The sequence below is a fragment of the Poromitra crassiceps genome (assembly GCF_964638095.1).
Source record: "Poromitra crassiceps genome assembly, chromosome: 6".
Lineage (NCBI taxonomy): Eukaryota > Metazoa > Chordata > Actinopteri > Beryciformes > Melamphaidae > Poromitra > Poromitra crassiceps.
In genome coordinates, this window is record NC_139627.1 from 23,187,347 (window position 1) to 23,214,289 (window position 26,943).

At 44.7% G+C, this 26,943-nt stretch overlaps 1 protein-coding gene across 1 annotated transcript; it reads left to right on the forward strand.

The window, feature by feature from the left end:
* Positions 1 to 1,487: 1,487 nt before the first annotated feature.
* On the forward strand, positions 1,488 to 26,943 carry vwc2l (von Willebrand factor C domain containing 2 like; the record flags this gene model as incomplete). The annotated part of the gene is made up of 4 exons (XM_083639067.1): positions 1,488 to 1,889; positions 9,524 to 9,622; positions 18,918 to 19,047; positions 26,792 to 26,943. Exons 1-4 carry the CDS (start codon positions 1,494 to 1,496, stop codon positions 26,941 to 26,943), a joined length of 777 nt encoding a protein of 258 aa, XP_083495193.1. The 5' UTR covers positions 1,488 to 1,493.

Sequence of the window (26,943 nt, forward strand, 5' to 3'; positions counted from 1 at the left end):
GGGGCGGCGGATTTGGATTAAATCCCATTGCGCATTTAACAATGATTGGGGAAATCTGCATGCTATGGGCTGATTTGGTTAAAGAATGTTAATCGAACATCGGAACCGTAATTTGCAGAATAATTCAGGGCATTCGACAAATTCCTCGTAATCTTTATATTGTGGCAATAAAAGTGATTCTCATTCTGAAATGGGCTACGGCTACCTGTTGTTTCTGCTCGCTCATAGTCGAGTTTTAAATCGTGTAAAGATGGCCTATTTATCTAATAGCTGGGGTTTTATTGAGTGCATGGAGAGAAGAAAGAGAACAACCCGTCCCACTCCACATAATGGATGTGTTAACCTTTTCTAGGCTGCTCCATATGCTGGGCGTTCATACTGCTATGATTTTGAATCAAGATTATTTGAACACCCACCCCTTCTCTCTCACACACACACACACACACACACACACACACTCTCTCTCTCTCTCTCTCTCTCTCTCTCTCTCTCACACACACACAAGCACACACACACTTTTTTCATCGAAGGTCATATAGGCTACTGTCTGAGAAAAACCATGTTGCCATCAAGATAAGATAAGATGACAGTTGAAAGATCCCCAATTGCAGCAGCAGATAATAATGGGATAGAGCACAGAAAAAAAATTGAATCCATTTTTTATAGAAACATAGCCTCAACACTAGAAAATGTTAACCAAAAAGGAATGGAGGTGGAAAGTGCTGTTTACAGCTTTATGTGGGTGCATGCAAAACAGCAGCAGTGGAATCATCCATCACATCATACACTTTACAATACCTACACAAAATTGTGGTAGGGTTACTGAGGAAGAATCAGGAGGGACCCGACAATGAATAATGAGTAGTTCCTCAATAACTCTGAATCGAGGATAGCCTATATGTAGACTAGAGGGCACTCAGTGCATACCTCCACCAACCTTTCTACAAAGTTTTGTGGTGTTATGTGAATACGTGTGGCAGTTAAGCACCTTTTTGTGATGGGACACACCCATTGCCACTCCCCCTTTTGGCCAGTGGATGTGGAAAGTTAATCATTTCTAAGTTGGCCCATGACCTGATGGGTTGAGAGAACAGACTGGGAGATAGGCTACTATATTAACAAATCATGGGGTAATGATTAGTTCATACATATCTGTGAATAGACATGTACTGACCACTTTTTTCACAAGTAGTTCCTGATTAATTATGAATCAGTCACTGAGTCGCAAAAAACTAGTAAATGACTCATTAATTAGGCTACTCACTAGTTATTACTTAGTAATAGCCAACTTACTCGTTCCTTAGTAACTACCACCATTTTGTGTCCAGTATTGTAAAGTGTTACCCACTTTTTGTCAACACAGCTTTGTCCCCAATGGTGATGCTGATGCTGATGAAGCGCAGGGCGGATGTGGAGCGGAGACCGGGGGCCTAGGCATGTCATCCAGACGCTCCTGTTAAATGCGGATCATCGCGATGAAGCCGCGCCGAAGGATGGGCCCTCTCTCCTCGGCCGCAGCCTGCCTCGTCCTCCTGACCCTGCTGAACGCCGTGTCCGCGGCCTCGGTCAGCGGCAACCCAGAGGATTACGTCCCGGACGAGGCGGAGCGGACCGCCGGGGACAACCTTGTGTTCGATGACTACCGGGGGAAAGGCTGTGTGGACGACAGCGGCTTCGTCTACAAGCTTGGGGAGCGGTTCTTCCCGGGACACTCCAACTGTCCATGCATGTGCACCGAGGACGGGCCCGTGTGCGACCAGCCAGAGTGCCCCAAGATCCACCCCAAGTGCACCAAAGTGGAGCACAACGGATGCTGCCCCGAGTGCAAGGAGGTCAAAAACTTTTGCGAGTACCGGGGGAAAACCTACAAGATCCTGGAGGAATTCAAGGTAAGAAGTCATGAAACTGACTCGCAAGATATGGCCCAACCTGGATCACAATCATATTATGTAAGCTTGTCATCTTAGATGCAGCTGGTAGTAGAATGGGGTAATTTCACTAAATCACTGTCTCTGGCAAATGTTGCCACCAAGCCTTCCAATATCCAGTCATCTTTAGGATCAAGTGGAGCAATGACTGATATTATCTGGTGAATATAACAAATTATTAGATGTCTGTCCCCAAACTATTAGCCTAGAGGGAGCATTTGTCCCAAATGATTTCCTGCTTATAAGTTATAGCCTCCAATGACATTTCTGGCACTTTCACTTGTTATGATGAGAACAAAAGGTAAACTAAATATATATGGATTCACATACTGTATGGCATATGGCAACTGGCCAACTGATGCCCATGAGCTGGTTCAATGTTGCCTGTTGACTCAATCAGTCACTGTCAATGAAAAGTGCTGTAAAAACATCAGCATCATTTTGCCAGTGAATCAACCATCTTACGTTATGTTATGGCTGACCAGACTGTTTGGGTTATGGGCTGGTTATTCAGCTGCTGTAAATATGAAGATACTGCGACCATATAGACTAAACATTTCTAACTAGGCTTGCATGTTCATATGAAAGGGAGGATTGTGTCAATGGCATTGCTTTTGGTCTTGCAGTTGTGTTATCATCAACCATCTTGATTATATTGGGGGAAAATATGCAAAATACAATATAAAGAGTGTCTGGGTAGTGTAGAGGTTTAAAGCACTCGCCTACCACCGCATAGACCCGGGTTTAATTCCTCTAAGTTGACGGCATGTTTGTTGAATACCCTATGCTGAGTTCAGCGGGAGGCACGCCATGATTGTGAGAATAGAACAATGTGAGAGAACAATGCGTGACAGTCAGGTTGGCCAGCTCTATTGGCCGTGTCTGCGGGTGGGAAGCCAGTGGGGTGTGAGTCCTGGTTGCTGCACTAGCACCTCCTCTGTTTGGGGGGTGACGTGATACTCCCATACGCTATGTCCTGCCAGTGAAACTCGCTGTCAGATGAAAAGAAGCGGCTGGGGACTGCACATGTATCGGTGGAAACATGTGCTAGTCTTCAACTCTCCCCAGATCGGCGGAGAGGGTGGAGCAATGACCGGGACAGCAGGGGGAATTGGCCAATTACAAACGGGGAGAAAATCAGCGAAAATAATACAATATAAAATAAACATGAACTAAAGGCTTTGGGGGTTAGTATCACTATCGTTTCATGGCATATATAGTATCATGTGAACTTGTTTGTTTATGGACCAGGGGCACAAAGATGGCTGCCTCATGGACTGATGTCCTTTCCTCCTCCCTGCCCTGTTTATCTCACACTGCAACATGGCAAACGCTATGATGGCAAATGTGCTGCTATTTCAATGCTGGCTCTGTGGAATGATACCAGAAGACTGCTATCATTCTGCTGCAGGACCATTGTTTCAATACAAGTGATTTCTAAGCATGTATCTGTAGTCTGGGGCCAAAAATGTTGGCACCTGGTCATCCAGCAAAAAAGCGGAAACGGCTGTTGCAGATCTGGCAGATGTCCAAAAAAACAATTCTGCTCTGAAAATAGGGCACCGTAGTAACATAAATAAATGTGATGCATGTTATCTCGCTATGTAGCTACAAAAATAAACAAAACTAACACCATATAAAACCATCTTGCAATGGGGGAACGAAAATAGTGCAGCACACAAAGCGGAAACACCAGCGGATCTGGGGGCGGGGCTTAGAGAGATAGACCAAGCACTGCCACTAATGGAAACCAAGCTCTTGTCCTTTGAGAGAGCGCCTGGTGATGCGAGGTTAGTCAACACGGAGCCTTTGCTGGCAGAACTCTATTTCCATTGTGTCTTGTGGAAAGGCAGGACCGTGTCTATCATCAGACCGGTGACTTGACAGGTGTTATCGAGAATGACAGTATTGCCAGACTAGAAATGACACTGTGAGCATGACATGTACAGGCTGTGTTTTAAACTGTTGCTTGCTGCCCATGAGGAAACCTCATTGAAATTCATCACGAGTGGATCGGGGCTGTGGATGATTGAAATGAGGTCTGACACAATCTCGCCCAAAACCAAGACGATGTAGCTCTGTGGTTAATCATGGCATTTGTTCATGTTTGCGAAAATACATAGGCTGCCCGCTAGGAGTAATAACCCCATTATAATTGTGTGTCAGTCAAATGCTATAAGACTCCACCTGAAAAATCCATTACATCCGATTATTTTGGAGCTACTGATTTGAATTAAGTTTATTCCTGTGCTAAAAGTGAAGTTGGACAACCTTGAATAGATTTTGCCAGCCGTATCTTAAATCGTTCTAGGTTTAGCCTGTTCTGTAATAACCATTTCATGGAGGTGAGAGGTACTCTACAACTAAATGATGGTTTACATTAAGCTTTGAAAGGCCATCTTTAATTTAAGATTAATGTCAATGGCAGATTAGGATAGTGTGCTGCGGCCGTGGGAACGACAGAGGTCAAATAGTGGAAATCCACATTAGCCCAGAAATCAAATTAACCTGATGCATTTTTGATGTGCTGTTGAGTAATTGCCTATAATTGATTGGTTATATCTAATGCTACATCCATTCAAGAAGCATAACATACATGTCCAAGCCCATCTCAGGGCTTTGAGGAAACTTTCCACACTCGTCTGATTGGTCTGATCACACTTTAAAGGAATAGTTCACCCCAAAATGAAAATTCAGTCAATGACTCACCCCTATGTCAGTCAAACTCAATTAAAATGTCATACAGAAACCAAAGAGCGAGTTTGCCCCTGTAGTTGCATCTCTGCATTTTTTGCTCTGGCAGAAATCAGAAGACTGTGCCTGTTAATGTAACAATTTCATTTGAACTGCGCACAAGGGATAATTATATCAGTTCCACAGTATTGCTGCATGCCCTGGCCTCTGTAGTCTTAAAATAACAATGTTACATTGAGTCATGTTTATTAAGATAAGTTCCATATTCCAGATTCAGATCTATTTCTAGCATAACAAGTCAAATTGAAATGGGTCTTGATTCACATTGTGAGCAACACGATCAACAGAAGTTCTGCATTTCACAGAGCTGTGAGACAGGAAAACTCGGCGTGTGTAAGACGTGTGGACGGTGTCAGCTAAGAAAAGTTGTCCACAATTGTACTTTTCATGGTCATTGGCCAGTTTTTTGTGCCTCCTTGTTTGGCAAAATGGAGGAAAAGCTGATTACAACCATTCAAAACCTCCTAGTTCTCTAACTTTTATTTGAAAGACTACAGGAATAAACATCACTAAACGATGATCATGGTTGCATCAATCAATGGTTGCATCCATTGATGGGGTTGATGGTAAACTCTGAAGTATTCAATTAATTAATACTGAGGTTTGAGTGCTTTCTAGCTATGATAACCCATAACAATATCATGTCATAACAGGCAATACCAAAGCAGCAAAAATACATGATATCTGGTCAAAACCTGGTAGCTGCAGATCATTACATGCAATCAAATCCTCTCACACCACACAGTCAGTCGGAATAGAGCGACCCATCGACCAAGTTGCTCACAGGGCTATGAGGTTAGGGTCCTTATTGAGTCCTACAAGTTTTCGGTCAAAAACCACTTTGGATTATACAAAACATATACAATGATGTTATATTATTATAAATCGACCTCAGTAAGTTTGCTTTAGTTTGACTAGGCACTTCAACGCAAAACAATGAAATCTTGTGAGGAGGAAGATGTTGCACCTGTGAATATGAGCCTACCACAGAAAAAGAAGAAGAAGAAGAAGCATCATTGTGAACTATTCTTGTTTATCTGTGGCTGTGCTTTGATCCACTATAAAGTGTGTGTGTGTGTGTGTGGGGGGGGGGGGTGGTTGGAGTCTTTTCAGTGTTGTTCATTTTCACTGGCATGCATCCGCCTCCGGTACGTTCAGATGGATGAGCGGATGGCCGAGGCATTGGTTTTTGTGACACACCTGTATCTAAGTGTGGCTTGCTCTTGTTCACTTTTTAGACCTCCGGTGGAAGCTTATAGGCATTACACATTAGAACAGGCTTTAACGTGAAGCGTGCCATAGTGTGAAATCAGTCCTAATGGAATCCATGCAGCTGTAATCTGCCGTGATTGGTGTCTTTGCTTGTCAGACAGCATCAAGCTCCGCCCCCACATTGGGATGCGAGCCCACGCTTCCCCTGCGGGTGCGTAACCCTTGCGGTTTGATGTGAGATCAGGTCCATCAATAGTGTGCATCTCACCCTCATAGACATGCTAACCTTGACTGGAGGACCCAGAGAGAGAGAGACAGACACACAGAGACATTTCATCAGTACTGGGGGGTGGGGGACATTCATTTGTTCTCATTGATTTTCCCAGTGAAAATTACATGACAGAAATAAGGAGGGAGAAAATCATGGCTGAGGATGGCTGCCTATTAAGTCATCTAAATAACTGTTAGGGGCATGAGATGAGTTGTGAGGCCAATGCAGGTTACTCAGACCAGTGATTCTTAACATTTTTCATATCAGACCCTTAATTTAGTCCACATTAGGGCCACGGGCCCCCATTTGATGAGATTTTGTCTCTCAGATCCAAATGTTTTTTTTAGATCATGATTTTGTCCTATAGAGAGCCAAAGTGAACGTCACTTCCTGCCTTTCTCTGTGTACCAGCATCTGAAAAAATATGAATGGTGGTGAACAGAGAGACATTACTTTTTGATCCCATTTGAATTGTGCCACGGGGTACACGTCCATTTTGTCCATTTAAAAGAGAACTATGCAGGTCAAGACAGTCACAGTTTGTCCTGAAACGGAAAGGTTTAGTTTTGTCAATCGACTACATCCTCGTGTCGCACAATATACGTGGATTGGATTGGATTTATTTGACAATTTAAAAAAATATATGTACAGTATACATCTCTGCCCAGCAAGAATACATACAATTAAAAATCATCGAGGTTAAAAACACAATAAAGCCAAAAGGCTTATTTTCATTGTGGACCTCTGGGGATAGGGAGAGGGGTAGGGTAGAGAGGGGAGGAGTCTGGGGATAGGGAGAGGGGTAGGGTAGAGAGGGGAGGAGTCTGGGGATAGGGAGAGGGGTAGGGTAGAGAGGGGAGGAGTCTGGGGATAGGGAGAGGGGTAGGATAGAGAGGGAAGAAGGAGTGGGGAGGGGTACATTAGGCAACATCCAGGACGGTGAGCTACTTTATAGCCCAGGAACAAAACATACAAACAAATCACAAGACAAATCACACAATTAACACCTGTCAGTGCATCCTCAATCAAATTAAATTTATCTACCACAACATCTTGAGTTGGTCAAATTATTACAGTAGAAAAAAACAATAAATAAAAAAACATCTGAAAGCAAATATCCATCGCCGCCTAGCCTACCTAATAAATGTCTATCAGATAGAGGCAGTCACTAACCACTTTTTCAAGGTGGCCTTAAATCCTCTTTCTGTGGCCAGTTCTTTGCAAGAGGATGGTAACTGGTTCCATAGCACTCCTGCTGTATACAAAAATGATTTTTGCCCCATAGAACTCTTAAATCTTTGTGGAATTATATTTGCATTGCTTCCTCTAGTGGAATAATTGTGAGTCTCACGCACCCAGCTAAAATAATTTAGCAGACGTCACACCATCAACAACATGGACTGGCGGGAGATACGTCACTTATGCGACTGGTTGTGCGTGGTCTTTCTGATTTATCACTTATAGTGCCACAGTTTTACCACAAACTGCGACTTTCTTGACTTGCAAAGTTAGCTTTTACATTGACAAAGATGATGTGTACCCCGTGGCACAATTCAAACAGGATAAAAAAAAAGTAACGTCTCTCTCCGTTCACCACCATTCATATTTTTTCAGACGCTAGGGCACAAAGGCAGGAAGTGACGTTCACTTGGCTCTCTATATTCCATGACTATCTGTAGATAACAGTGAAACTATGATCGGAACAGTCATTAGTCTACATTACAGTGTTTCATAAATAATATGGTGGCCCACCATAGCCGGGGGAGCATGCGCGCGGACCCCAATAGAGGGTCCGAGGTCCACCCACCACCACAGGCTCACTAAATCACATAGAAAACACTGCATTATCTTGTTGTGTTAATATCTTGTAACTGAAATAATGCTGAAGTTTAACACCAGTTTGCTGGGAACCCCCTCAAGGACCCCTGGTGATCCCCGGACCCCACATTGAGAAACACTGACTGTCTGCATCCTGTGTGAGGCTGTATCTCTTCAGTGAAGAAATGAAAGCCTCGGAACCCTGTAGTGTTCAAGGCAAATCTAAAGCCGTCTGTGTCTTGGGATATGGACCCCAATTAAGAGATGCCGACAGGTTAACCTTTGGTGTGGGCCTCACTGGCATTTCCTTGGCTGTGATCCTGGCACATTGTGCACAGGTCTGCATTGACATTCAGCAGCAGGATAGGGAGGAGACATGCAGAGATACAGCATCTCTCAAAGCCAACAAGAAAGGATGTGGTGTCTTTAGAGCTTATGGAACAGTCTGATGTCTGAAAGGAGGGATGTTTAGATGCAGTCTAGCATCACCCAACACCTTTTTCAATAGAGTGCCACAGGGATGATGTTAGCATTGCGTTGGTGTCCCTCGTCTCAAAGTCAATGGGATTTTTGGTTAGATGCCTGAAATAAGGTCTGTGGTTAACAGAAGTTTATGATACTGAGATCTTTGTGTTCACAAACTAACCCCACTTTTATGATTTTGGAAGCATAAATGTGATCGCCAAAAATCGTGATGGCCAGAAAATGCTAGAGAAATGTGCCCATTTGTGAAGATGATCTTGCTGAACACAAAGATCTCAGTACCATAAACTTTTGCTAACCACACACCTTATTTCAGGCATCTAACCAAAAACCCCATTCAAAAACCCCATTGACTTCCAGACGAAGGAACCGGGCGATGCTAACTTCCGGGTTTTAGGACTCATTCCTGCGGCACTATATGCAGTGCTGTCGTACAGTAAATCCTACCATGCAATATTAAGGCGAGTGATTAAGGGCCACTTAAGTAATGTGTGCAGTCATGCTGGTGGTAATACTAATGGCCATTCACTCCACACAGCAGCTGTCTGTAGTGCAATGTCAGCCTCTCATTTGTTGAATCTAATCCTCATGTAACTCAGGCATCAGCAGTCTAATAATCCACTTTAAAGGCATGTGTCCATATAGTGTCTTTTCCTGGCAGTTAAACGCTGGAAGTGCACTGGGGCGCGCTGCACCCCAGTGCACAATATGCAAATTAGCATATTGAAAATAACATTAGCTCAGTAGCATAGCTGACAGTTAACAAGCTAACAACACACGTATGGTGATAAAAGCTATTCAGTGTCTGGCCAATCTGCTCCCACAATTGAGCCTTTCTGTCTCTGTTGTGATAGAATGATTATAGTGTACCACCAGTGCCAGCTAGCCCACTTCAGAAATGATATGGTTCTTTTGAGATTAAAGTATTATTGGCTAATAGCGGATGTTGGATGTTGCAAGACTAGAGTGACTACCAAGCAGGTGTGTTTGCTGCTCTGTTGTTTTGCTGCCCTGTGAGAGTTGTGCCACTCACCCCCAGTAGGTGTTTCACCTACAGAGTTCCCCATCAGCTGAGGAAGAGACCAGTCTGCCCAGCATGGCTGCCGGCGCGCCTCTGGCCTCAGCACAGCTCCAATCAAGAACCAGGAGATATAGGGTGAGTTCAGATCCCAGGTCGGACAGGCTAGGGCTGGGATGTGAACTCAAATGTGAACAATCCCGTCCGTGCTTCCTGCAATCCCCCGGTGGAAGGGATGCAGAGTTGGAGAGGGGTGGGGGGATGCGGGTCGGCTTAGGAGACAGGAGAGATGAGGTGGCTGTTGCTTGGCGTTCCCCATCATTTTCAGTGAAGGTGACCTTAGATTTCCAATTTCCAACATCAGGCTATCTTGAATCATGTCTCATTTCAAAGCAAACAGTCTTAACCGATTTGACAAAGACCAACACCTACAATCGTAATACATTATTTCTACTCATCGTTCCTTTAATCGCTATGGGACAGATACTAATCTATTCAGTGCAACCACTGAGTAGGTCTTAAATGTGGAGAAGCTCTCTTTTCCAAAGAAAACCAAATTACTTCTTACCACCCTGAGTCTACATTTAGTTGTAGATGATAGGAAAATACTGCAAATTTCATAAAGTAACTTATAATTGCGCACTCAATAAACCAACCAACCCCCCTTTGCACAACTTAATATAATTGTAGAACAGCAGAGATTAAACAAAATAATATATGTACGCTATACACAGAGCTGCCTCCACATCACACACTGCACTGCAGTAATTAGTACCTCTGCTTTTCAGCACTGACACCTACGAGACGCAACAGACTGACTGATTTTCCTATCCAATCTGCCAGAGGCAAGAATGCTTCTAATTTGAAGAAATGATTAAGTCCTTTCCCAAATATCTAGAGCCTGCAGGATGCCTCCTCTCTCTCTCTGTATTCCCGGAGCGCTGGGAAGATGTGGATTCGACGTGGGCGAAACCTGCATGCAGTTTGACTGTCAACCTCATTCCCCCCATCACTCCTGTTAATCGCATGCATTAGATCCCTGTGACCCTGTTGTCTGGCCTCCAAGTACTTTACATTACCACCCCCACCTACCACCTTCAAGGTCATTTGACTATTCTGCGCATCTCCATTTGTCTCCGAGTGAAACCAGAAGGCACGACAGCCCCTATTCGCTCTCGTACCCAGTCGTCGAGATGGGGGACAATGAGAGACTTTGCCTCACCAGAACATCTGGCAGCACTTCTAAATGTGATGCCCGGTGCTCCGTTTTCCTTTTGGGAGTCCAGGGGTGAGGCATGACTGATCCTCCTCACGGTAGACCGCACACTAAAGGATGTACTGAAAAGCACTGTCATTGCCCCCCCATCCCCCCCCCCAAGAAAAATTAATTAATGGATCATTAGGAACCCTCTGCACTGTATGTGTCACACTGGCACTGCTTTTCTGGTTAAAGAGGAATACCACGGTGTTGGTATCGGTACTATGCACCTAAAATGACTTCACTCCTCTCTCCCTCCCTCTCTCCGTCAGCACTCACCCGACTTTTCACATCGCTATATTGACTTTTAAATCAAGCAGCGAGTCTCGCATTGGGGAGACAAACTTACTGTTTCTGCTGCCGTCCTCTGTGCGATCGCTGCAGTCCAGGACTCCAGGTAAACTTCCATGCGGTCACATTACATGTCCAGCAATTGTCCTCATGTAGCCTACTAGGCTAACGCTAGCTTTAGCTTTAACTTTAGATCAAGACTGGATTGGCCTCATCGTATAGGAAAATACAAACACGTATTCTCTTCCATCAGCGGAGACTCCTGTTTGAGGTTCTGGTGACATCATTCACCTTATATATGGATCAAGAATGCGAGGCATCACATTGACGTTTAGCGCATGGCTATTGTTTACCATTGCCGTGGTCATTTGAGGTCCATTGCTTGATTCAAAAATAGTGGGCTAATAAGGTGCCTGATGAAAAATGATGCTTAAAATATATTCATAGACTAGAGAATGTAATTCATATTAATTTTACATACATCATTTCACTCGCTCACAACCCATCCGCTATTAATCAGAATGTTTATTTTTATGATAAATAAATAAATAAATAAATAAAGCTACATGATCCAAAGAAGGCTTCAATCGACGCTGTGATTCGTGATCGGTGAAATCGGTATCGGCAGATACTGATTTTAGCGATCGGTGATCGGCCGCAAAAATCCTGATCGGAGCACCCCTAGTTCATTTTCACAGATATTGAGTGCAGTGGCCTAAACCAAAGCATAATGTATGTTAATTGTTATTCCAATTTATTCTCCCAATTAACTAGGAACTACTATACAGAATAATAGTAGCAATGGTACACAGAATCCACTCACTAAGGAAAGCAAATGATAGCTTTAGGAGATTTAGTCATGCATCACTAATGTGTCCTTCAAGGACTACTGTATAATATCTCCCCCCCCCCCTCTAAAGATAGATGCCTCATGGGGGAAAGCGACTGTGTTTGCCAAATATAGATTTCAGTGAAAGCTTGTTTCAGTGTTTTCAGCTTTTTGTGTATGTTTTATAGTCTTTCGTTGTGCCATAGATTTGGCAGCTGGTCAAATATGACTAAAAATCGGTGTTAGCTGGATTCATACTGTCCATTTAACTAATTGCACCGCCCTGGTCTCCTGCAGTCAGGACATGTTTGTGCTGCGCTTTCGCCCACAATTAAGATACTTCAAATTGGCTTGTAAGCATCTACTTATTGCTAAAGGCAGGCTCCTATGTAAAGGAGGATTGTTTGCCTGTTGCTTTGATCATTCTTTCCAATGTTGTTCAATAAGCATAATCTTATCAAATGCACAATATCTTTTTTTAACCAGCCATAGGATTGACATAAACAGAATATTTGATGCATAGCACTCATTGCTAGAATTATGGTTTGATAATAACAGCTCATGGGGGGGTGCATGGTGGCACAGTGGCAGCGCTGTGACCTCACTGCAAGAAGGTCTTGGGTTCGACTCCTGCCTGGGACACTGTTAGGATAGGATAGACATTTTTGTCCCGGGGGGTTATTTCTTATTTGTGTTGGACAATACAGTATCTGCTGTGAATAATACTAATAACAGTGCATACATAAGATACATACTGTACACAGGCTGTCATACATAAGCACACAGACCATACATACAGTACATGCACAGACTACTACAGTATCAACTACCAAATTGCATACTGCCTACTGTGCAACACCGTTGTATTCTAAATAAAGTAAAATAAAACAACCTCATCAACATGGAGGCTTCATGAAGTCACATGTATACAATTAAAATTAAAAGCAGCTCACAGCTTTACTGGGGTTGGCCTCTGGTTAACTTGCCATTTAGGACTTTGATGGACAGGGGGACAAAGGAGTTCTTAAAGTAGTTGAGCCTGCACTGGGGGACTCTGAATCGCTGCCAGAGGGAAGAAGCTGGTAATCGGGGTGGACATGGGTGGGGTTGGTGATGATTTTTTTGGGCCTGGCATGCCATGCCTTCGGTGCCTAGTGCCCAGGTGGGTTATCTCGTGAAAAGGGCCTTTCTGTGTGGAACTTGCATGTTCTCCCCGTGCTCCCCTGAGGTTTCCTCCATAACATCAACATGAACCCCCACTAAAAACATGCAAGAACATCGTCGTCTGACCAGCGATGGTTTGGACGAAGTTGGTCCCTGGGCACTTTACTGCAGCTTCTGGCCTGAACCATGGAGGACGACGAGCCAGGATGGGAAAACGCGCAAAACAAAATTCATGGCGCCTCCAAAAAAAGCATGTGTGAGTGTGTGTATGATATATGATATGATATGATGGTTATGTGGCCAGTCCTGTTCTTGGCTGGTTTTGTTTGTCTGTTCTTTGGAACTGTGTGAAGATATCAGACTAGCGACATTTTTATAAAACATTATCTGCAAGATCAGACCTTCATTTAAACATAGGCATATGTAGCTCATTGTTGTGAAAAGGTGATTGATAGGGTTAGGTTTAGGTCAAGTGTTGTTATAATTCCCTGAGACATATTGGGAACACTTGAATGAATGAATACATGAAGGCCATGTCTATAATGCACTATAAGCATGTTGTAATGCATTTATAAGACACTACCACTATATCCCATGAATATGTATAAATATGCCTGGTATCTTATAACAAGGTTTATTATGTATTGCAAGTTGCTGACATAATGTTAAAGTGACTACTAGTGTATGACAGAAGAAACTGAGTCGGGTTGCATAGTGCATTACAGCTTGGAGAACTGCTCTGATATTATATGATAACAAATAATTACAATTATCACAATAATGTCTTATGAAAAAGTGTAAGCAAAGATGATTTTGCACAAAATGTTGTGAGAGAGCCATGTCAAGTGTAATAATATAATAATAATAATGCTAATACTGTTAAAACATAGTAAATGGACTGTACTTATAGTGTCGACGACTCAAAGCTCTTTACAATTAATACTTTACATTCACCCATTGACACTCGCATTCATACACTAACGGCAGCGGCAGACACACAAGGTACCGACAAGCTCGTCGGGAGCAATTAGGGATTCGGTGTGTTGCTCAAGGACACGCTGCCGGGAGGAGCGAGCCCCGAACCAGGAACCTTCCGATTCCCATGCGACAGCTCTACCTCCTGAGGTACTGCTGCCCCAGGAGTGTTATTATAACCCTGAAAACCTTAATACTTTATCCCAACAATGTTATAAAGACATGGCATCTAGAAAGTGTTACTGACATACGGTATTTATTATTAACAGACATCATCTTGATTGGTTTTTGGCTGCTGGCTTTGTCAATATTCGAAGAAAAACTCTGCACATCTCTCAGGTGCGTCGGGCAAAGACAAAGTCCGTAATTAGTGAAGGAGGAGTCTGTTAACTTGCAATCAAATTTGTTTTAATGTGACGTTAATGACGTTAACGATAATAGACAAAAAGGCAAAATAATACAGTGGTTAAACCTCTGTATTATTATGCCTTTTTGTCTATTTATTATCATTGCCTATTTGTCTATTTGCCTGTGGAGCTTCACCTTATTAACTTATTAACCTATTGAAGTGTATTTGTAAAATGTTGATACTCTATATATTTGTATATCACTCTGTGCTGTACCCTTTAGTTAATTGTCTTGATAATTGTCAGATCTGAATACCAGTCTCCGTGGGGAGCTCGGATTGGCTGCAACTAAACAGCCAGCCCCTATTTAAGCTGGGTTTTTCACTTCTGCTGAATGTTTGTTTGAAAAAGGTCGGTGACCGAAACGTCACATTAAAACAAATTTGATTGCAAGTTAATAGTGTGCGGGACTCCTTCTTCACTAATTACAGGCTTGTCAATATAAAAGAAGCTGGAATTGTTCTTCTTACCCTTTGCCCATGGTCAGAGTAGGCTATTTCATTTTCGCTAAACCCCGATAGCTCATATTCAGTAAGCCTTGCATACTGTAATTACCCACTGTTCTTTTTTATGGGGTATATATGTTCCCAAACCTTGCCTCAGATGACAGACGGACTCCTCCTATGGGAGGAGGTTGAAATCATCCAAAATTGCAGCAATTACACGTTACAGTCCTAAACGCCTCAAGGTCTTGTATCTTAGCCCCCGGTGCTCCGTCGATTGACCCCAGCTCCCACCTCCGCGGCCCCCACAGCCTCGGCCTGTCGAGCTGACAAACCGTAGACCGGCTTCCATATGCATGAGTCAACATCTCGCTGTTTAATTGGTACGCTATTGTACGGCCGCCCGGGCCGACAGAGGGCCAGGCGACTGCAGGATGTTTAGCTCGGCAAAACGGGAAGCGTTTTGTAGCAGTTTGCAGATGTAAGAGGATTGTGGTGTTTTGCTCTCTCAGGATGCTGACTTATCTTACCTTCACGGTCTACAGCTCCATTGTGTGTGTTTGTGTGTGAGTGAGACATTTCTGATCAGATCTGTGATGGTGCAGCAAGCAGAGATAGAGTCACTGATCGAATAGCGTCTACCCAAATTGCTTCACCCCCTTTAGCATTGTCAGTTTAACTCCCCTAAAAATAAGGGAAAGGTGATTTATTTTAAAGGAGCACTTTGCATATTTTCAACCAGGGTCAATCAGTAGTAGCAAATTAACAATGTTTAACTTCCAGGGTGTCCGGGTAGTGTAGCGGTAGATTCCCTGCCTACCAACACGAGGGTCGTAGGTTCGCTCCCCCGTGTTGCCTCCGGCTTGGTCGGACATCCATACAGGCACGATTGGCTGTGTCTGCGGATGGGAAGCCGGATTGAGGGTATGTGTCCTGGTCGCTGCACTAGCGCCTCCTCTGGTCGCTCGGGGCGCCTGTTCGGGGCGGAAGGGAACTGGTAGGAATAGCGTGATCCTCCCACGTGCTACGTCCTGCTGTTGAAGCTCCCCGCTGTCAGGTGAAAAGAAGCGGCTGGCAACTGCGCATGTGTTGGAGGAAGCATGGCGCTAGTCTACGGCTGTCCCCAGATTGGCAGAGGGTGGAGCAGCGACCAGGGCAGCGGGGGAAATTGGCCAAGTACAATTGGGGAGAAAATGGGGGGGAAATCAGGAAAAAAAAAAAAAAACAATGTTTAACTTCCCTCCATCTTCTTGCCTGGACCGATCGAGAGCTCCCTGTTCATTCACCAATTTTGTAATCATACAAAGCTGGTTGAAAATGGGCAAAGTGGCCCTTTAAATTTGACTGGAGAACTTGGATGAAATTGCATTTTGAGACTAACATGTTCCACTGACTCAATGAGCAAAATGCATGGCTTGAACTGGAGGAAAAGTGGAATAATGGGAGGTAACTGTATGAAAACTGGCACATATTCATTTCCTCCAGTAGTCTGCTGCAGTTACACTTGTCATTGCAACGTGATCTCCTACAGATCAACTTTTAGAACATCATGTCGGTGTATGTCCACAGATGGCCTGGAAACGGCTGCTGTGCGTTTCCTCTGCCTGTATTTATTGCATTGCATCCATTCTACATGGAATCCCAATTACAATGCAAGCCTGACCGCTTCCATATCTGAGTTTAAGATCAAATAGCCAATAAGCAAAATCAAATGTTTGTGCATTCAGAACTGCCACTTCATCCTGGTGTGATCATTGAAGCAACATAGTTCTTGTTACTTATCCTACACCTAAATGGATTTTGACAATATGTGGAAATAAGAAGAAAAGTAGATGGGATAGGAGGGAATTTGCTGGAACCAATGCAGTTGGAATTGTTGATTCATTCCCAAATTATATCAAGTAAAGCACATTATTATTTAGCATATTATGTTATTTTAAGATTTTTGCTTACAATAATTAACTCATTGAGTGCCAATGACGACAATCGTCGTCAATTCGATTAGTGACGTAGAGTGCCAATGACGACGATTGTCGTCAATTGCGTTTTTTGACGGTGGGACGTGGATCAAAGCCTATTACATCTCCTATAAAAATATGGGAGCTATTGAAGGTGTATAACCTATTTTACAGACCCATTAGGTGGCGACAGTGCTCTCCAGATTAGAGAAAGGTCCGGAAAACAGCAGGAAAAAGCCCTGTGATGAAAGAGAAACCGCTCATGCTGCAGCCAGAGCCATATAGATTGCTCTGGCTGCAGCTGACGTTGGCTGCGAACAGCAGTCAATCCGCGCCCACAACTGAGCCCCTCTGCCTCTGTCTGCATAGTTTCTCCACACGATTAGCCGCCAGAAAGGCAGCACCCGACGCCGAAGGGCCAAACCATAGCAGTCCAGTTTGGCTTTTCCGTGTAGCGCTGGGAGCCGGCGCACAAAAACGGAGCGCTCCGAAAATAGACTGGGTGCGTGAGGCTGTGTGTTAGTGTGGGGAGGAGTTTGCAGCTGAGGGGGGGAGAGGGGGGAGAGGGGGGTGGGGCACGCAGGGCACCACACAACTACACCACGTCACTACATCAGAAAATATTAGCTTCAGACTCAGTGAATGTGCTTGAAATGCTTAATTTCACAAAAGGCGGAATATCTCAGCTTCTAATTTGAAACGTCTCTTTTTGCTCAAAACAACCTATCTTCTCCGGCTCATAACTAAAGAACGGAAAATGGTATCAATAAACTTTTTTTTGCAGATGATAGAAGAGAGTCTCATCGTTCTTTGTACGTGTTCGGTGTTTACATAGTAATATCACACAATATTCTGTAGGCCTCGAGAAATCACTGAAAACGCTCTGAAACTCTGGCACTGGGAGCGTCCGTTCTCCAAAAGTGGCTGGCACTCAATGAGTTAAGTATAAATGAACAGCAGTTTGAATTATTTACTGATAAACCTTCTGGACGGGGGGGGGGGGGACTTCCAAGATACAAACTCTTCACATTCATAACTCAGCTCCATAAAGCACCAGTGGCTCCTGAGTTACATCACTGGCTTTCCTGTCAAAGCTAAGCAGGTCTGGCTAGTCCTTGGATGGGAGACCATGCATCTGGTGCTGGAAGTGCATGGTGTTGGAGGACCAGTAGGAGGAGCTCTTACCTCTGGTCTCATGAACAATATCCCGATTCCCAATGCCCGAGGGCAGAGACAGGGACTCTGTCCTGTGAGTGAGCATTGTCTTTGGGATGAGACGTTAAATCGAGGTCCTGACTCTCTGTGGTCATTAAAGATCCCATCGGCACTTATCGCAAGAGTAAGGGTGTAACCCCGGTGCCCTGGCTAAATTCCCACATAGGCCTTCAATCATGGCCACCTAATCATCCCTCCTTACTTAATTGGCACATTCAGTCCTCAACTCTCCACTGTGATAGCTGATGTGTGGTGAGCGTTCTGGTGTAAACTGGCTGCCGTGCATGAGTTGAGTTGGTGGATGAGTTGAGTTCCCCCCGCCCCCCTCCCCTATGTGAAGCGCTTTGAGTAGAGTGGAACTATATTGAAATGCAATCAAGTATTATTATTATAACTGAGTTAAATAATTAATTTATTATGATTCATCAGTACTATTTTGTTGGTTTGCAGACATTCGGTTTCTTCTGGCCTCTGATGTTGAACTTTTGAACTATAGCAGCTATAATTTTATCAAAAGGGCTTTTAATTTGTAACACAAAAATGTTTGTGTCTTTTATCACATATCACAAAACATGTACAGTATAGATCTAGTTGCTGATAGAGCCATGTGCCGATGATCGGTCTAAAAGAGTACTTGCGTATGAGCTGAAAGAAAATCCAGTGTGGTGAGTGTGCAGCTGACCTTTTGTGCTTTCTAAACAGATTGTATTTCTCCACGCCATGTAATTGCATTAAGTTAATTTTCCACTCAACAGACCTTGTATAGAGCCAAATCAGACAGAATAACAGTTTGCACAACTGTAACCAACATACCGTATGCACTCACACTGATAGAGGTGAAACACGAGGCAATTTAACCTCTCATCTCTGTGTCTCTCCCTCTGCCCATATAGCCGTCACCTTGTGAATGGTGCCGCTGCGAACCAAATAACGAGGTGCATTGCGTGGTGTCCGACTGCGCCGTCCCGGAGTGCGTCAACCCTGTGTATGAGCCGGAGCAGTGCTGTCCCATCTGTAAAAACGGTAAGCGCTCGCCCTCCTCCGGACTTCGCCGCACACTCCTCATTCAGTCATTAAAATTTAATTAAACCGATGGCGGAAAGTTTATCTGCAGCGTGGCCATTTGATGACCGCGCCTTCGGAGGATGAGGATGTAATTGATGTTTTATGAATTAAAATCATTACCTTGGGCCTGTTGGCCACTAATGAGCGGTACTAGCTTTAATTATAAATGACACACTAAGCAGAGTAAACATTAGCCCATTGATTAAGGGCATGGTGGGAGGGACTAATGGGCCCCCAGAGAACCCTTTATCTCCCAATGCCCTGACGCCCTTGTCCCACACAACCAATCCCTAAATTAGAATGAAGGATTCCGATGGTTCATTGGCTATTTACAAGGGGAGGTGGGAGTTTTCCCTGTGCCAGCCCCGATCCTGAGGGACAGATGGCACTTTATGACTGGAGTACAGTAACTGCTCCTCCGGAACATGATCACCTCGCCTGGAATGATCAACAGCAGAGTGCCTAAGGGTAATACCAAGTGCGTGGAGGGTCAACTAGAATGCATGATCAGAGAGCTTCAAACTCAACTCACATTTTTAGTGCTTTACCTTGCTGTCAAACAGCCCTTTCCTTTGGCACTACATCTTCTCAACCATAGAAGCCCCGTATCCCTACGCATCCCACGCACTGTATTACGCCACAACAGCACGATTCTGACCCAGTGATCTGCAGCGTAAAACAGTGCCGGGCATTCGTAGGAATACGGAGGGTTCGACAGTTGAGAAGATGTAATGCTTCTCCAAACTGGCAGGGCGCTCAATCTACTGCAGGTAAATACACTATCGACCAACCCCACGTAAAATAATCCAAACTATTCTTTAAAGTTTTGCATTGAACCTTCTCATTATGTGTATTGGATAAATGCTTTTGATTATTGCTTTTGAATACAGATAATAGCAAAGAATGGGCAAAACTAATATCCTGAAAGATGTTTTGCCTCATAGCACTGGCTGACCTACATTCTCCAACTTGCAGAGCTTTAATTTGAGCAAGATGCTAAATGTCTGTATCACCAGATCAGCTACCCCCACTTTCTTTCACACTTTTCCTCATCTGCAGAAAAAGTGGGATAGATACCACCATGAAAAGATTATGAGAAGCAGACATGACTAGAAACAGGCAGGAAGGGCTCTCCCCAGATCGGCAGAGGTAATGGAGCAGCGACCAGGGCAGAAGGGGGGACAATTGGTCAAATACAATTGGGGAGAAAATGGGGGGGGGGGGGGGGTGGATCAGGAAAAAAAATCAGGAAAAAAAAGAAACAGGCAGGAGTTCCACATTGAAAGTTAAGGGTATGAAGATCAGGAGGTAGGATGGGCGGATACACTTGCTCTCAGCTCCAGATTACCCGGGTAACATTTTAAACTCACTTCAGATGTTTTCTACTGTGAGCAAAGTTGTCATATTTTTAACAAATGTTTTTACGGCGTGGCCACTAGACATCTGGGCCCCTAGAGGCCACTCCGTAAAAACCTTTTCCTGCACCGAGGGCAAATTAGAATTTTCACATCGCGCTCATTTCAAGAAAAGCCTGGACTGGAGACCCGGCTCCTCAGAGTCGGTGAAGTGAAAGAGAAAAAAAGGTTGAAGATTGCACTTCCAACTGGCGTACATACTGTAAGTGGATGGCTTCCTCCCATGGCCGCCTGTCCCTCGGCCAAACATGAAAGCTAAAGAGTGTTCCTCCACTGCCCCAACACCCCCCCCCCCCCCCCCTCCCCCTCCTACACCCCCCAGCAATCCACCCACCACACAGATTCATCTGCCTGCCAGAGCCAGACCAGGCGCCCTTGGGGTGCCTGGAGATGGCAGGCCTCCCCTGAAATGCCATGGGTGTCAGCGTATCATGTCAGCCTGGATTAGCGCTCTCCTTCCACCTGCTGCGGGCTAGCTGGTGCGTGTCTGTGTGTGCGCGCGCATGCCTATGTGTGTTTAAATGACAGGAAGCAAAGGTTAAAAATGAGATGAGGAAAAGTGTGAAAGAAAGTGTGGGTAGTTCTGGTGATACGGACATTTAGCATATTTTCAGAGGGCCTGTCTGTATGTATGAATCTGTCTGTCTGTCCCCACAAAAGAAAGAAAGAGTCCAGGTTGCCGAAAGAAAGTGGTCAGGTTGTGCCGATGATGTCATATAGTTCTATGTCCACACGAAGGAAAGAAAGAAAGGCATAGCAACCCCTCCGTAAAAACCCACTTGCTAAAGAAACCGCAAAAACATTGTCCCTGCGGTGTGGGGTTCCTCAAGGCAGACTGACCAGAGCCTGTTGGCGTAGTGTGGTTGCTCCATTTAAGTGTCTATAATCTACAAGTCTACAATCAATAAATTGGCAAAGCGCCCAAAATAAACTAAAATTGAGCCTGCAAATTTCTAGCATATGCACACACACTAGACATTTATAGTTTAAGCACGCTCAATAAAGATTGTTTTAACTTCATTAAAATGACATTGATTGACCAACTTGGGCGGTGTGTGTGTCATTGGGCTGAGCATGCTCAGTTGACATCAGTTGTCTGTGACATCAGTGATCACTCAGGCTGAGCATGCTCAGTTGAGCAATTGTGTGCCGATGTCACAATGTCAAGAGTCCCTCGGGCAACTCGAGCAGTGTGTGTGTGACTTTATCACTGATGACATCAGTCACTGATGTATCACACATGCATACAATTTGTTTGGTGATGTCAAGATCTCAAGTTGTCCGACTCTGAAGGGAAAGAGTAATGACATCACTGATGATGTCACATTGTCTATGACATCATCAGTGTTTGTCAAAATGCACTGATGACATCACAATTGCTCGAGTGACATCACTGATGACAGTCTATGACACCCCTGATGATGTGACAATGTCTGTTAGATCATCACCACCACTCGACAATTGTGGGGCATGACATCATCAGTGGGTATGACATCAGTTACCACTGGCCACCACTCGACGATGACTTCTGCCCACAGCCGGAACGCCACCCGATTGTATTAGTAAGATATCTCAAATATCGGCCGATATATCGATATCACAATTTTTTTACTCCCCATTATCAGTCCCCAAAAAATCCAGTATCGGTTGAGCCGTAGACTGGTAACTACCGTAGTGAGCAAAGATTGTAAAACATCCCGCACGCGGGGATGCTCGCGGCATGACTCCACATAGAATTGCCAAGAGCTAGCACAAAGCTCCCTTCGGGCGTTTCTAAATTGCCTCATAAGCTCTTCTCCATGTTCGAAATGCTCGAGTTGCTCGAGTAGCTCAAGTAGCTTGCGTCGATCCCAGCTAAGTTGTAGCAAGTACCCGCAGTCTCCCACTTCGCTTGCATATGCGTATTGCGGAGGTCCTTCTGGGACCCTTAGACAGTCGCCTGCGGACGGTGGGGGGCCTAATGTCAGAGGAGGCCTTCGCACCGATGTCCTGTGTGCCATTAACAGTAAACTCTACGGGTCCTACTTATCGCCTTTGCAGGGAAGGATTTATGACATCACTGATGATGTCACAATGCATCACTCATTGATGACATCACTGATCACATCACAATTGCTCAAGTGACATCAGTCGGAAGGCTGACTGGATCACAACCATGAGGACAAATGATGTTAGTGGCCGGCAGCCAGTTGCCTGGCAATATGTTTGCCAGGCCGCCAGATGATGTCATGTCTGGCCACCAATCGAAGCTTGGGGCTGGGGCCACAATTCTAGTATAGATTGCCAACAGTGATGTCATAAATCACTGATGATGTCACAATGACAATGTCCAGTGAACTGACATCACTTATGCATTAGTCTCGGCTCCCAGACGTTTGGTGAGCTGCGCCACCAAACGTCTGGGAATTTCACTGTCAGAAACTGTCTGTCCGAGCCCGGCGAGAACGGCCGGCAGCAGACACGCCTACATTTATTATTCGAATTTTATTTGGTAGCGGCAATGCCATTTATCATAGTCCTAACACAGAGCATGAAGCTGATATGCTCCAAACAAAATTTATAGCTGTTGTTTATTTTACAATAATGTTTCCTACCCGGAAGTGGTCCGCTTGCTACTGTGAGTCATCAGCAGGCTCTGTAACGTTAGCCTTGGGAGTCTGGCTTATCGCTGGGGAAAAGACCTCTAGCCGCCGGGGCCGGATGAAACACGTCCTATTAACAGGTTATGTTTGTTTCTAAGTGATTAATATGTTTCTCCGCAAACGCGGCGATGTTTTGCGAGACATCGGTTCTGCATGAGCGTCACTGCCCCCAGAAAGCAGGCCCGCCCACAACACTCATGATTGGTTCTCCGATGCAAGGCTTCCAACAGCGCCACCTAACGTTATGCAAAGATTTAAATAGTAATATTCTCAGTCTTACAGGAGTGAAACGGATTAAGACTGAGGGCTGAGTCTACTTATGCATAGACATTGTGACATCAGTGATGCCATAAATCCTTCCCTGCTGAGGTTATAAATTGGACGGCTCACAGTGCATCAACCAAGCCACCCAGGCATGCCCCGCCCTTATTAGAGCCCATCTCTTGTTAATACATGATGCATCAGCATCCTGATCACGTGAACGAGATGTTACAAACTCCAAGCATCACGATGCAAAGGGCCGACCTGTGTTTACTCACCCAAGTTCGGCTGTTCTCTCTATCATGATTGATATCAACTCATCAGGGCCGACACAATTATATCATTCTCATGAGGCATACGTACTTTGTGATAATGAGCGCTAGTCTAAAAATGTGAACCATAAGGCTGAATCATTGACCTGTCAACTCTTATCTGCCTGAAGACTGTCATGGTGAGGTCAGCTAAAACCAGGTAACCTACAGTATTCAGTTTGCCACTTTGATGACATTTTATGGACAAGCGGCGGCGATTCGTGGATTTGAGGGGCTAGTATGATATGTAAATTTTTAATGGATGCATTCCTTACCTTTGTTTATGACTAATTAGATTAAGCATTCACTCTTTATCTGTATGCAGGGAAAAGATGTCATGTGGCGTTTCTGACACGGGACAAACCCGCTCGCACTTTCCTACATGTCACTGGTCGTGAGTCGATCGCAGGCCCGGGCGGCCACCGGCTGCGTCCTGTAAGCGGTGACAGGTAGCGGAAACTGTGTCCTTGTGGCTCCAGTCTATCTGGCTATAAACAATCGCACTTGGCAGCCACGCCAGTCACCCTCTTCCCTCATCAACCTCTGCTGGGTTCGTCCTGTAACCTGTGCCAGCTGTCCGGTGGCAGATCAATGAGAGTTTAGACTTGGCAAGCGCTCTCATTGTCTCCTCTAACCTCAGATCTAAGGGCTTTTTTCATGTTCAAATAGGCCGCGGGACTCATCTCATGCCGAGGCGAGGGGATGGGGGACAGGAAGGAGGCTGAAGGTTCCCTTTATGGCTATAACATATTTAATACCTGCTAGCCTGCACCTCATTTCTACTCATAAACTGTACGTATTCACAGGAACTTGAACCAAAGCTCAAGCTCTCTTTTCCTTAGCGGGGTGAAAGCGATAGCTGGTGAGACCTTCAGAGTTCTCATTAATGGCCCCTGTGGGGCCACGGAGATTGTGGCTGAGTGGTATTTTCGAATGCACTGCTCTTCATGCAAATCTCCGACTTGAGTCAACATCCCAGAGGAAGATGATTGAAAGGCTGAGCTGCCGATAATTAAAGAATGCATAAGCCTTCAGACAGGTCATCTTAATGCTACAGTAGGACTATCAGATGCTTGCATAATGGGCTCTGACAGTCATTTTTGCTTTTTCAAGTCGTATTGTTTCGTATGGAAGCATGTTGTGCTCTTCTTGACAAAAAAACACACACAAATAATTCAAGATCTTTTCTCCCTATATGACCAGTAGGATCTTGTAATATCGAGAAAGGATTTCAGAATGAGAAAAATAACAGTTGACTCATCACATGGAGAGGCCAAGACCACAATGGTGTAGATACTTCATTTCATCCGCTTTTACTTACTTCTTGGTTCAACGCAATGGGAGATATTGGCGTCTTTGAGTGATGCAAATGTAATTATCAATATAGCCGCAAGCGGCAATACCAGGGGTTCAAGCCTATTGCCCCCGAAAGGGGCTTGAATATCTGTCATTGGGCCAAATTTCAGGGATTGGCCCAGTGCTATGGGTGGTGAGAAAACCAGGAAATGGGGTGTTGGTTGTATCGCCGGAATTTCGTAGTTTGGTATATTTTTTTGTTTCTGAGTAGGCTAGTGGGTGAGTTTTCTAGCCTAGGTGCAAAATTTGGTTTCTGTGGGCCTTAGGGTTTCTGAGATATACACAGTTGTACGGAAGGAAAATAATAATAATAATAATAATAATAAAGAAACAAACAGCAAATACAATAGGGGTCCCAGCCCCCTTGAACCCCTAATTAGTTTGTGAACTGTGCAGTAAATTCCAAGAATGACGGCGATCAGGCAGTATCTCTGAACGAGGGTCTGGGACTGGCAGTGCTCCACAGAGGCATGCAGTGTTATCTCCACATTCAGACATTCTTTTCTCATTATAACAAGAAAAGATTATGTAATATAATGAGATCTTTATCATGTGAAGAGAAAAGTTCTTGATATAACAAGAAAAGACCTCATAATAACGAGAAAAGATCTTATTACGTTCAGTGCTAGCACTAAGGTCGCCTGGATGTCTTTTGACATCAAAGTCACTGGGATATTATGATGTGTATGAATATTAGCCAATAAAGCTATTGTCTCTTCCAGAGTTATGAGACAAGTGAGCTTTTCATCATTACTCACGGAGGAGACTCGACTCCGACAGGTTTTATAGAGCTGAACTCAGAGCAATCCAAAGTCACCTTCACACCAATTGAGTGGCTGATTGCTTTGTTTAAATGATTAAAAGTGGGGCAAATTCTTGGCACCACCTTGCTCTCCTGTCTCAAAAGGTAGAAAATAGAAAATGCGCCACCTCAAATCACCCTGAGGCAGCATATGGGGGAGGAGAGGAATTCTAATCTTGGAATTCTAATCTTTACGACTTGCGCTGTTTACCATTAAAGTATTCATGCATTTTTGCCAATGTAACAGCAATTGGGCTTCCTGGAGTACAGATGTACCCGAGGTAATCTCTCTTTCTATCTGTTCTAACAATTGCCTGATCAGTGTTCCAAAGGTGCACAATCAAACAAATCAGAGATGTAAAGGGGCCGTAATCTTATTGGCAGAAGAAAAAGGCCCAGGGGATATCCACAGAACTCAACAATAAATGTGAGTTGATCATTTATCATTCCCTTATTGTTTTGGAAGTCAGAGCATGTGTGCAGAGGAACATACGGACTGAAGTGATAACACCATCCTCCCTACTGCCTCTCAAAGCAGCTTTTTCCTCCCTCTCTGTACTCCAACCTCTCTGTACCCCAACCTCTCTGTACTCTGTAGTGCCAAGCCAGCGCCTGGCAGCCTCCTCTGCTCGCGGCGCATTAGGATGCAAAGCGCTCCATGTCGAGGGAGAAGGGGAGGCTAACAAAAGCGCTTTAGTGTTGCAAAAACAAGCCCATCGGTGCATGCCCGTGAAAAGATCCGTACGTCTGCTCTGACTCGCCCAACTCCCCGCGGCTCACCGTATCACTCCGGCGCCACTCCGAAAAAAGGAGAGAGGCGACCTGGGACAGCCGCATTCATTTCTCCTCTTTCTTTCTTTTCACTCTCTCCCCCATCTACCTCCATCCCTCCTTCCCCCTCTTCCCATGCGGCAGGTCCAAATTGCTTTGCCGGAACGACGATCATCCCCGCTGGAATTGAAGTGAAGGTGGACGACTGCACCATCTGCCGCTGCCACAACGGGGACTGGTGGAAGCCGGCGCAGTGCTTGCGGCGGGAGTGCCTCAACGGCCAGTCGTTGTCATAG